This window comes from Danio aesculapii, chromosome 13, assembly GCF_903798145.1.
Source record: "Danio aesculapii chromosome 13, fDanAes4.1, whole genome shotgun sequence".
NCBI lineage: Eukaryota > Metazoa > Chordata > Actinopteri > Cypriniformes > Danionidae > Danio > Danio aesculapii.
The window spans coordinates 41,257,836-41,271,640 of NC_079447.1; the positions used below are offsets into that span (position 1 = coordinate 41,257,836).

Sequence of the window (13,805 nt, forward strand, 5' to 3'; positions counted from 1 at the left end):
GAGCTAAAGTAACACTGACATTGTCAAACCATTTCCACTCTAAAATACACCATTAAGTGTAGAATTGAAACGTAGTTTATGCACATGTGAGTCACATGTGCTCATGTCTCTGAAACAAATTAGATCATGTTTGTGTGGCAGTCAGTTTTTATTCACAGCAATGGAAAGCATATTTTCACTGCACTGACCATTTGTCTCCTATTAAGTGCACACGCCATATAAAACAAATGTAATCAGTTGTAACCGGCTTATTTTGTATGTCTTAGATGCCTATTCTAGAATCTTTCTCTCTTTGTGTGTGTGTGCACACGCATGTCTGTGTGTGTGTTCATGTTTTTGTGACACATGCATAATGACATGTGTATGACAAATATTACAAGGAGATGATAAATTATTGAGGATTCTGAACATAATTGACAAAGCAGAAACTTTTGTTTTGTGTCCCTAAGTGTCCTGTAAGGCAATGGTCTCAAACTAAATTCCTGCAGGGCCACAGCTCTGCATAGTTTAGCTCCTACCACCTCCAACTCCCACCTACTTAATAGTCTCTAGTGGTCTTGAACACCTTGATTAGTTGGATCAGCTGTGGAGCAAAACGGTGTAGAGCTGCGGCTCACCAGGAATCAAGTTTGAGACCTATTCTGTAAGGCAGGGGTGTTCAAACTCAGTCCTGGAGGGCTGGTATCCTGGATAATTTAGCTCCAACCCTAATCAAACACACCTGAACCAGCTAATCAAGCTCTTACTACATATACTGGAAACTTCCAGGCAGGTGTGTTGAAGCAAGTTGGAGCTAAACTCAGCAGGACACCGGCCCTCCAGGACTGAGTTTTGACACCCCTGCTGTAAGTCATAGAGTTAGGTTAAGGCCAGGGGTGCTCAACACTGTTGCTGGAGATCTACCTTCCTACAGAGTTTAGCTCCAACCCTGATCAAACCACATGAACCAATTTATTAAGACTTGAATAGCACTTAAAAATTACAGGCAGAAAAAATCAAACAAGTAAAAAATAGGGTGAGAATGTGGTCAATTCTGAAAGCATGGTAAAAATCAAGCGAGGGCTTTTCGCTTTCTGGATTGCTTTTTAAAACACTGTCAGTCGGACTTAGGGAAGTGGGCGGAAAACACAATAGTGCTTTTGAAAACACTATTGGCTGGGTTTAGGGAAAGAGGAGGGTGGGTCAGTAGATTGGTCAGTCAGTCGACAGTCAGTCAACAGCGGCCTCTGGTGAATTTACACGCGAAGAGCAGGCCTAAATGGCACTCACGAGAGAAGTTTAAAATCTAAAAAAGCATACACAGTGGTAGATTTGCAAAAACAAACGGCAAAAAAACGGGAGCTCAGACGGATTTGGTGCTATCAGTAATGTATATAGCAGTACATTTTCAGAATGAGCTTGGGTTGGTTACCATTTGTTATTTTCTTATATTTGCAAGTGTTTAGGTGAACCCTCAGTATAAATACTCCTTTATATATAAATAACTGAAAGATTTCAGTGATAGATTTAGTGTCTAAATAACCTTAAGACTAACATATTGATATTAGACAGATTCTTGTTCTGGGAAAGGGTGGATTGGTGAATGTCTTGTTGAATCTGAAATTCGATTTGTGTGCTGTTGAGTGTAAATGGTTGTGAAAAAGTGTAAATTTTATTATTATACAGGGTTTTTATCGTTTCAGGCAATTAAAGGCATATATTTTTTATTATTTTGTATTGTTTCTGTACAGCACTGTGGTCAACTTGTTGTATTAACACGTGCTTTATAAATAAAGTGAACATTGAACATTGGGGAGGGTCTGACTGAGATTTTGGACAAATACAAGTAATTTCCAGTCATTCACATGTGGAGAAGCAAATATGCCCCAAATTCCAAACAATCACACAGTAAGTGAAAGCAAACAGCACTGTTTGACTATGTTGATAGTTCAAGTTTAATAGTTAGTGATAACCGTCCTAGCTGTAACTCATTCATCTGTATGCTACACATGGTTGCTCCTATTAAAGTGATTATAAAACTGATTATAAAAATCCCAGAAAGACAGATTATTAAGATGATGGTCATTATGTAGATGTTCTTGTAGATTGATTTTGTGTGTATGTATAGCGCTTGTCTTTATAAACATAGAAACGTCATATAGCATACAGAGCAAGCTGTGCATGCTCTCAGGTTCATTATCCATGTACAACTTCGGTCCTAAAGAGCCTCTGTCCTGCAGAGGTTTGCTCTGTCACTAATTAAGCACACACAAACAAGCTAATCAATGTCTCAAAGTCACTGGAAAGCTACTGGCAGGTTTCTTTGATTAAAGTTAAAGCTAAATTATGTGGCCCTCTAGGACTGATGTTGCCAACATTAATGAACGTGATAGAAAATCTAAAATACTTAATACTTTTTTTAACCTTCACCCATATACAAAAAAATTTATACAGTTGATATAATGCATTCATACAGTTCATATATAGTATATTGGTCTGCATTTATTTCATCTCTGGACAAAGCTGCATTTGGGAATGAATAACTTCATTAGATCATTCAATGAATGGCAAATGCATGGCGTAACAATGTAGCTGATACAATCTTCTTTTAAAGTGTGAAGTAACTGAATGTGATTATAAATGACACAGTGAACAAAATCAAAACACTCAAATATCAAATGACCAAATCTTAATAATTCTGTGACAGTTTAACTGAAAACATTGGGTGTTTGAAGACAGAAGCTGTTGTTTTTTTTTTTAATCTATACATAAAGATTACTTCTCAGTGGCAGCGCACACAGGATTTGAATGGTTGCTGTTATCATACTTGTCAAAATTGTAATAGACTTTCCACATTGTTCTCATTTAGGATTAAGATTGCATGTAAATAACGGTTTTATCGATTTTAACAGTTTTTAACTGAGCAGCTCTAGTGTAAGCACTGATTTACAGTCAAACACATATCTTGCATATCTATTATAACAAATACATCACAGATTATCATCATGAGCTTTGGACAGCAGATAGGAGACAAAACCCCAGTTGGTTTGACCCAAATAATTCATTAATATATTTCACTGTATCTCTCTTTTAGTAGTGTATATGACAAAAACTATCTTTGGTCTTTGTATAAAGGTAACGCAATCCAGGCGTTTGGAAATGGGACAGATGTGAGCGTGTGGCATCCGATGCCTCCAGTACAAACCACCACCTCTATGACAACACCATCCCAGAGGGCCAAAGATAAAGACAGATCACCCAACGCCATAGAGCCAGCCACACACATCAACCATCTCAACCCGGCTGATAACTCCCTCTACCAGTTCTGTGGTAACATACAGGTCAGTGGGACTGTTGCATATCACATACATCTTCAACTTTCATGTATGCATTGATGGTTTGGTGGATGTATATACTGTATGTATGTGCCTCAGGAAATGCCGGTTTGATGAGGAAAATGTAAATGTATACTTGATTTAAAAGTGAACTATAGTACTTTATTAAAGAGACTATTGCTAAGCACGGTTTTCACTCCATAGCATATTTCCTTTGCTATCACCTAATTTGTTGTGATTTGCTATGAAAATGATTTAAACATTCATTTGAGGTGTTGTGAAATGAGATTAAACTATTGGTTTGGTCTTTGGTTATTTATTTGCTGAGTTTTTGTTACATGACAAGTCATAATAACAAGTAGTAACAAATAATGGGTTTTCATTATAGTTTATGTATGTCTTATTAAAAAAAAAAAAACTCAATTGAGTGCATAAATCTTTAATATTTATGGGCATCTTGATGTTTGTGCACATTTTATGCATTATCTGAGAATTTGCATATAAATAGATAGGTTGAAACATAGACATTGAAACACTCTCTTAAAAAATGTGTGTCTGAAAGAGAATATTCTACAAACTGGATATTCAATAGGTTTGGCAGCAAAAGTAACTGCATATGCCTTATAATCTCTGATAGTTCTGTGAATTTAGTACATTTAAACAGCATCTCAATGCAAAATATGTTTGTGCACTGTACAAATTTGATTGTTATCTGAAACAACAATAAAAATGCCTCTATATTAAAGCCAAAACAGTTGTTTTCTTGCAGATTCATTGCTTTATGCAGTTATGGTTTTATAATAAAATCAGTAACGCATCAGTTTAGGGACCAATTCTCACTATTAACATATTACTTATTTGTATACACATATACAATGCTTATTAGAATTTATTAATGACATATTCTGCATGATCTTAATCTACATACTTAATCCTATGTAATGCCCAATCCAAACTACTTCCTAAGTAAATAGTGAATTATGATGAGTTTACTGAAGCAAAAGTCATAGTTAATGGTTTGTTAAAAGCGAGAATTGAACTTTAAAAAAAAAATGTTACCATGAAACATACCTGCCAACACTCCCTTTTTCAGACCCATCTCCCGTTTTGTTCCGTCTCCTGGAAAACTCCCGGAATTTAACCCCCGGTCCCCCCACTTTTCGTAATTTCCAGCATGCCACTCGTCTCTGCAGGACACCTACACATCCCCCCGACTCTGTATCTATGGTTCACAAAATTTGATTTGCCTATTATTTTTTATATATTTTTTTAATAATGTTATATATATGATTAAATATCTGCTTCCTAATCTATAGTGTTATTATATCGCACATGATTTCCATATTTCCATACAAAACATAGTGGCCCTATCATAGGCCTCATCATAAACCTGGCGCAATAAGGCGCAAGACGTGTATGGCGTGATTTGTTGCTATTTTCAGACCAGCACAACCCGAATTTTCACATTTTGTGCCACGCTGTTTAAATAGTAAATCCATTTGCGCAAATTTGTGGACTCATGGGTGTGCCTGTCTATAAAGGAAGTGCATTGTTGGCACGTTGCTATTTTGAAGAACTGAAATACACCATGCCATTGACAAACTAAAAGCTGGTCTAAAGTGCAGTGCCGAGTACGTTAGTTATGTGCCTATGCAGGTCCAAATGCTTATACATTGTTTAATACGCAAAGGATGTACAACAATACACACAGGATGTACAACAATACACAAATATCTTTACATATAAAAAAATTAAAACCAAATAATATTCACAACATTTAAGTTTAAATATAATTTTTAAATTGTGTTTGATGCCAACAACGTTAGTTTTATTGAACTTTGACAAAAAATCTGGTAAAGAAATTATTCTTGTGTCTCAAACAAAACATTACATTAACAACACCAAGGACATGGCTTGAATTCCCAGGAAAAGTAAGAAAAAAAGTAAACCTTGAATGCAATGCAAGTCACTTTGGATAAAGGAGATTGCCAAATGCATAAATGTACCGAGAAGCTACACACAAATGAACAAAGACTGTCAGTGTTGGTCATATAAGCCATTTTTCTTTTAATTAGAGCCAATGCTAATATATAAAATCACAGTCACAGGGCCATACACACAATCTCACACTCATACACTCCAACAGAGAGTGGCACAGCAGCAGCAGGAGAAAGTGGTTTTGAGAGCGAAGTTAATGAGTTTACATGTTTTTGTATTAGCCTCGCTGCTAAACGTATAGTCCTCTGAGGGGGAGCAGCTGTCAATGTGAAAATGAGGAAAAGAACAGAGAGAGGGAGCACAGACTCATGGGATATATCTGTCAGTCTTTCTTCATCGGGTACAAATGATCGCAGAACACACAACTGACCTCCAGGAAAACTAGCGAGACGACTCCTGCATGCCAATGCCTCTGTTGTAGATCTAATTGTTGTTTGGAACTGAGATGTTTAAAACCTGCCATATTGCTTGCAAGTCCCATTTTGTGATATGGTAGAAAGGGTTTTCGATGCTGCATGTTTTCGCGAGGGTAAAACGACAGAACCAGATGTGCATTATCTTCTTCAAAACAGAGAGACATATGGTAATACCTCGTCTTGTGTAAAAGTGTGTCAGAATACAAGTGTTGGGCATGTTTGCTAAATAATTGAAAGCCGTACTAGAAAGATCTCTGGGCTCAGTGTGAACTCATATTCAAAATATGTAATAAAATATACAAAATATATGAGAAACCCTCTGCTTAGTATGCTGTCAGTGAGATTAAGGGCCAGTTTCATGACTTTTTCTTATTCTTTTTTTTTTTCTTGCGTTTAGTGTGCCATATCCTGCACTTCGGGAACATTTTTGCTTCAATGTAATTAAAACAGCACTTGACGTGCACAGAGAACAATTATCCGGCTAGTTTTTCTTGCACTTGTTGTTTTGCTGGTTTATTTCTTCAATTTTGAAACTGTTTAAAGGGTGCTAGGGCCGCTCTGGGAGAAATTAATCATTGATATTTCTTTTTGCTACTGTGTAGATGCAGTTGTTTATAATGTTTCATGCTGGCCGAGGCACTGCTTAATCATGCTGGGTTCTGGCTTAGATTCAAGTCGGCTAGTTTCATGAGGACACCAAACCGCCAACACACAGGAATCCATTCATTATACTTGTCACCAGGTCTCCTATATCACCACTACTGCACACTTCCTCAGAGACACATACCTATACAACAAGCACACACACTTAAGGATGTGAAATCCATACTAAAACTTTCTGCATGCTAACCGTAAGACAACTCCAAAAGTCTTCATTTACTTCTTTGACAAAATTTATTTAAATAAGTCTAGTATTGTACAGCTTACAGTAGTCAATAAAGCCTATTCTAGAGAAGACAAACTAAGAGTAGCGCTTTTCTTGCAGTGTTCATAAGACAATTATAATCATGACATGACACGTCATGTGTAATAAAAAAAAAAAACTAGCTGTATAATTGTTCTCTGTACACGTCATGTGTTGTTTTAATTACTTTGAAGAAAAATGTTCACGAAGTGCAAGATATGGCACACTAATAGCAAAAAAAAACAACAACAAAAAAAAAAACTCACTGACAGCATACTAAGCAGAGTGTTTCTCATATATTTAGTATATTTTATTACATATTTTGAACATAAGTTCACACGGAGCCCAGAGATCTTTCATGAATATGAATAATTTTTTTAGATGTCTTTGTTATGATAACTTGTTATAAACAAATACATCACAACTTTTCAGTGTTTCTGTCATGGCAACTTGATATTACCAAGACAACATAACCTGTCATAAATCTGTCATAAACATGATTGTCATATTGTGTCATGAATATTTTTCCTGGTCACTTTTTGTCAGTGGAACAAACAGACTAATTTAATAACACAGTCAACACATCAGTTGGTACAGACAGTTTCAGTTGGTACGGCTGTAGTTGAGGTCAATAAAAATTGTAATGATGCTGTCATAAATCATGTTTATGACAGATTTATGACAAGTTATGTTGTCTTGATAATATCAAGTTGTCATGATAAAAACACTGACAGAATTTGTTCTCTTGGTAATATTATATAATCATCTCAAACAATGTCATCTTTGCATTTAAAATGACATAACTGAGCTAATGGCATGTGATGACAGTCATAATCACACCCTTACTAAAAAGTGTTACTAAAAAAGTACTTACTAAAAATATTTTGTGATCATTCATGAGAAATAAATAAAGATGTAATTAATAATCATCTACCAATAAACTATATATAATACAGTATTTTAGTTTGATTTTCTATATTTCAAAAAATCATTATTAATGACTTATTGTATTACTTATTGTAACCATATATATGTACTGTATACAAAAACATGTATTAGAATTTATGTTCACTACTTATATTCACAAATAATTCAAAGGAAACACATCATATTTGGTGCAAAACAATCTTCATGTACTAATCAAACACAAAAACTAATAGCTACAAATCTTTCATGAGAATTCAAACTCAATTCTCAAAATGAGAATCTTGCAGTGACCTACTGCCATGATTAATAATAACAACTTGACTTTGCATTTATTCTATAATTAAACTCAAATTCTGTGTGAAGAAAATTGATTTAAAAAATGTCAGTAGCATTTATGAAGCACAATATTATTACAGTGCAATTAAATGCTATTAGATTGCAGCTACAGTATAAACAGCAGTCCGAGTGTTTTGCTATTGATTATCTAGTGTGGATCCTCCTGCAGCAATGTACCATGACATAAAAGGATGTTTGTCAAGTGTTTTCTTGGTTCAAGAGGCTATTAATTCATTTAGATCCAACTGATTTATTAGATCTTTCTTTTTCTTTTTTAGGCTCAGAAGAAGAAGACAAACAACACAATAGATGTGTTATGTGTGGTAAGTACACGAACATACTAATTGTAATGCAAGGACAACATTTACATTATATATACAGTATGTATATATATATATATATGTATATATACATACATACATACATACATACATATATATATATATATATATATATATATATATATATATATATATATATATATATATATATATATATATATATGTATATATATATATATATATATATATGTATATATATATATATATATATATATATATATATATATATATATATATATATATATATATATATATATATATATATATATCGAGTGTTAGTAAAAGTATGAATCATAATGAAAGACAGCAAAGACAAAGCAGTTATTATCTCACATCACGTTAGGCCCTTTCAGCTGAACTTTGACCTGAAACTAGAGGGCCCTTCTTGCCCCGTCTGCACATGATCTTTGCAGTGGGCAACAGCGAAATGTGAACGTTGCTTATCTTCTGCTTTTTAAAGTTCACTAAATGTCATTATACATAATAAAAGCTGCATTATATGCTAGAATGACATTTAGGGTTGCAGAGGCAGGTCCAAACAGCTCTAAAAATGGAGGACCTCTTTAAAGCAAATAATTTCCATAGAGCCTTTTAAAAATCACAAACATCTGAAGCCATGTTAGGTGTAACTCGGAAATAATGGGATTTAGTAATTATTTGACTGAACTGAAAATGTGTTTTACAGCTCAAAAAGACACTTTTATAGCATTTCAGGACATTAGCAGATATGAAAGTCCAATTTGTTTTTTTGTTTTTTTTAAACATTATAGCAAAAACCTTGAAGCACATGTGCAAATGATTCCGCTTACAAAAGCTTAAGTTAAAATGTAATGAAAAAAGGTCAACTTTTGACAAATCAACTGAACTCTCTGACTTGTCTGCCAAACTCTTTACTGGTAAACATGCAGTGTCCTTCACTAAATTGTTGGCAATTATTGGCACCCTTGGTAAATGTGAGCAAAAAAGGCTATGGAAAAATATCTTAATTATGTTTTTTTTTGGCTTATATGAATTACCTAATAAAAATCTCAAACACACCACAGTTTTATAAAAGACAAAAACAAAAACAAACAAACAAAAAAAAACATGCCTTTGTTAAGTGTGCCACAGCTATTGGCACCCCTATAAAAGTTGTTCAACCATGAGCTAGTTTCACCAGCAATAAAAAAATGATTAATTGGATTTACTAAATTTTTTAAGGTTAGTGGTTGTAAACGATTTACATGGGCTGAATTTAAGCAAATAAATGAAATTTAGTAATGTTCAACATAATTTGTTTGTTCAAAGGGCCATGAAACCCCCCTCTTTTGTTTCAAGTCTACCTTAGATTTTTTTCAAAAAACGCTTCATAATGGGTGTGGAGCGCTGCGAGCAGAGGGAGGAGTGGGCGAGGCCAGCAGAGCAAGGGGAGATAAAGGGGAGCGAATAAGTCAGTTGGCTCACAAAATGAGACACAAACTGTGAGGACACACATTTTTATAGTTTACAAAGTTAAAATGCAAAGAAATAAACAGTAATTTAATGCCCTGCTACACGTTATTCGTAATTTCATATAAACATAACCACAATTTGTTATATCATTATAAAGATAATCATGTAAACATTATAAATGAGGAGGACTTCTCTCCTCAATCCCAGTGTCTGAATGCAGACACAGTGGATAGCAGTGCAGCAGGTCTCTTGCCTGCCTATTTCAACCATAAGCCCTGCCAGTGATCTGTATGATTTTACACATATGTCTCTGAATGGTAACAAACTCAACTAATAAAAGACAAAGTCCACCATCCTTGTACAGCTCTCCTGACAAAAATGCTTGCTGCAAACCAACAGCTTTGCTGTGTCGGCCCTGACAGCCTCGCGGGGAAAAAACATGCAACACCCCCTGTGAATCTTGGAAACAAACACATAACATTGCTATCCTTCATGAACGGCTAAATACTGCTTGCCATCCGCAAAAGCTGGCTCACACAGTCATTGGGTCTCACAGCTTGGCAGGTCTGTCTTGCCTTGGAAAAGCACCTGCTCTCATGAATAATTAAGAAGCAGGGTCTTCTCATAGGATAAGAAAACTCTGCTATGAATAATATAGCGATTTTGATCCCGTCCCAAAAATTATTTTAAACCCGGAAGATGAAATTAACTGAAAAAAGCTCAAAATTATCCCATTTTCCCCACAATTGAAGCTGACCGGTGCTAACATTGTCTTATCTGATGCTCAACACACACACACTAATCTGTTAAAATTTCAAAAAAGTACTCCAGGGTGTCTTGAACCTTTAAATTTAGCATATATTTGCAAAAATTTGCAATGATTCTTTTTTTTTTCCAGTGTATGAGGTCAAACTCCAGTCATTCAGGGGTGCAATGTCTGAACAACAGCGTAACCTGAGACTGAACACCAAATAAAGGAAATAAACATAGTAAATGTAGTGACAAGTTTTCCCCAAATACTGTCTATCCATTGCTTGAACCATGCTACTTAAAAACATAAAACTTTCAGAAATGACGATCATTAAGGGGGTGAAGTAACAGCTTAGATAAAATCTGCGAACTATGCTTTTTTATATATATCATACATGTTTATATAATTGGTTCCCACATTATAGATTTTTTTTTTATGCATTTAATTATTTATGATTTGTTTAATGAATAAGAGTTATATGATTTTGTAGTTGTAATACTTTCATATTTAATTGAAACAAGACAGTTCCTTATTTTTTCAAATATTATTTAAAATATATATATTTTTTCTAATACTGTTAAAAAAAACAAAAAACACTCACAATAACATGCAATCTAATATATAAATGAGATATATGGCCATATTAACATGTAAAAAACAAAAAATGTTAATGTATTTGTTGTCTATTATTAAATGCAAGTTTTTTTTATTAATTTTACAATATATACTTAAAAAACAGAAATGTTGCATATATACACAGTATATATACACAGTGTTCAATTTATTTCTACATTATTTATTTATTTAATATAATTTATTTCTTTATTTTGATTTAAATGCCTTCAAAATCAATACTGTATATGTTTTGTTTTGCCAAGCTTTGGAAATGTATATCATGCAAATGATAAATGTCACCTTTCGCAAGCCACAGCTGCTTTCAAAATAGCACAAATGTTTTTGAAGTGCAATCAGAAACGAGATGCTTATCCACTTTCTCACCTGTTCCCATTTCTCCAGGATCCCCAGATCGATGACCCCAGCTCCTCCAATGCCATCTCCAAAAACTCATCCCCTCGGCAGATGACTCTATCAGGCCTTAGCTCTCTGCTGCTCCTACTGGCTACCTCCTTACATTGCATCTTCACCGTAGTGATGTTGTAGCCACCTAAGAACATAAAACATGGACAGACACAATTTGTACAAAGTCAATCGCTGTTCCTGGTCAATCTGTTGTACTCTCTCTACTTCTCTCTGTTAGTCCTTCCCTTCCTTACTCTCAATGTTCTGTTTTTTTTAAAGAGATTTCCTTGATGTTGTTGATGCAACGAAGCGAAGTGTTCTTGTGTACTCGAGTGTCTGTCTCTTCCGTCCTGATTTTGCTTCGGAAGATGACACGTGAATAAAACGCGAGAGAGCCTTGGCATTCCCATGTGATATTGTGCCGTCTACACAACCGCTGGTATTTTGAGGGCCTGAAACCATAAGGACTCCTGTCACAGCAGTAGAGATTATTCTTATCTGTGCGTATTTGTACTCGACAATACAGTGTGTTGTCATCGGTACACAAAATCACAGCAAAAGTGAGCCTAAGACATTGTAGAACGAGATATAATTTCAACAGACTGTCTTTTGTGATCTTTTTTGCTTTGTTTTGGTTCATGTTTTGGTGAAAAATGGATTCTCACTGATTGTGCTTCTCTTGTGTAGTTTCTTTTATATATATATATATATATATATATATATATATATATATATATATATATATATATATATATATATATATATATATATATATATATATAGCTTCATTGGCCCATCTGTAGGTCAAACATATCAAAAAATGTTTTCAAAACATTTAATCAGTGAAAGTGTGAGAAGGTCTTAGAGGGGAGCATAGTAAGAAAGAGTTCCCAGCCTAACTGGATGACCAACAGATCAGAAAACACAAGGAGTCTGACAATTGTGCTCTTGCTTTTCATGGTGTGGTTGCGTGTGTGATTGTGCAATGCTGTTTGTGTGAACATATGGATGAGGTTAAGGGTTGAATGGCAGGGTATGTCCATAATAATGGTGTTTTCAAACTCAGCAGATTGCATAGAACACATTTAATGAAGCAGCATTTGTCATGTAAGCAGATGATAATTCAAGTAACAGTTTCAAATACAAGTATCTGTAAATTGCACATCAACTCTCACCAGGCTAAATCAACCAGTATCTGCGTATGTATTGGCTGTACTGTATATTGCCTTTCTGATGTTGCTTTGACAGGGATTTTCATACTTCGCCCCAAACATGCAAACTAATCATGTAGCCAGTTCTTTTGCTGTACTGTATGTCTATACAGACGTTACAGGAAGAGCAAGTATACAGTAAGTGAACCTGCATCACAATTATTTTAAATCAGTGAGAGTTCTTTTATTTCGTTATTTTAAATACCCAGAAGTCTTATATATGTCAGTATGAGGCATGTGCAGTTTAACCACCTCAGCGGTACATGTTAAAAGAGTCTATGACATGCTGCTTTGGATCATGTGGCATTTTAAACAAAAGAAAAAATGATAATAATGTATTGTTGTACTCCATGTTATTTACAGGACATTTTAAGTGCTACATAAAGCAACACAAACATTATATATATACACACACACACTTCTACATGAGCTACGTCTATAGAGCCTGCTATATTTGAATTGAGATCTGGTTGTACAATGTACGTATTATCATATTGGATGAGGATTTATTGCTTTTTTCAGGAACTATATACAATATATATAAACAGTATATATTTTTGTTTAGAGATTACAGTCCAAACTGAAGACTTACATCTGTAATAATTGCTGTCCTGTAATATCCCACGTGAAGGAAATGTACAACAGCCATTTATTTGCTATAACACTATGTTACTGTTTTATGGTAATCCAAAAAAGGAAAAGAAATCTCTTATTTTTGTATCTTTTTGCATTATGGGTTTGTTTATTTATTGTAACGTTGTCTTTTTTGCCAAAAAGCAGAAAAGGAACTTTAAAAGTATGAACATTTAAATAGAAAACTAAAAATACAAGCATGAGTGATGGAAATGCAATAAAGGTTATAGGACGCAGTAAATTGTGGATTCTACACAGCCATTCTGTGATGGTCAAGCGTTTTGGGCTTTGAACACAACAGAGTGCCTGTGTGTTTCAGATGGGAGCAGGACATTTCCCATATTGTAAAAGCTATATTTCTCTACATGCGCATCTTATTGCTCCAGAGCTTTTACAAAGCAAACACAAAGACTTCCCCCATAATCTGTCACATTTCTCCTTAGCTTGTGAAAATGTAAAAAGTATTCTATGACAATGATTAAAAAAATGTTGACTCATTCACTGTTGTTGTGGTCTCTTCTTG

General features: G+C 34.5%; 1 protein-coding gene across 2 annotated transcripts in view; it reads left to right on the plus strand.

The window, feature by feature from the left end:
- The window catches only part of gfra1a (gdnf family receptor alpha 1a), a 139,376-nt gene extending 127,259 nt beyond the window's left edge, over positions 1–12,117 (plus strand). For both annotated transcript variants that reach the window (XM_056471152.1, XM_056471153.1), the window contains 3 exons: positions 3,115–3,320; positions 8,174–8,218; positions 11,436–12,117. In XM_056471152.1, the coding sequence (XP_056327127.1) occupies positions 3,115–3,320; positions 8,174–8,218; positions 11,436–11,579 (395 nt within the window). In that variant the 3' untranslated portion in view covers positions 11,580–12,117. The remainder of the gene's footprint in view (positions 1–3,114; positions 3,321–8,173; positions 8,219–11,435) is intronic.
- Positions 12,118–13,805: the final 1,688 nt, after the last annotated feature.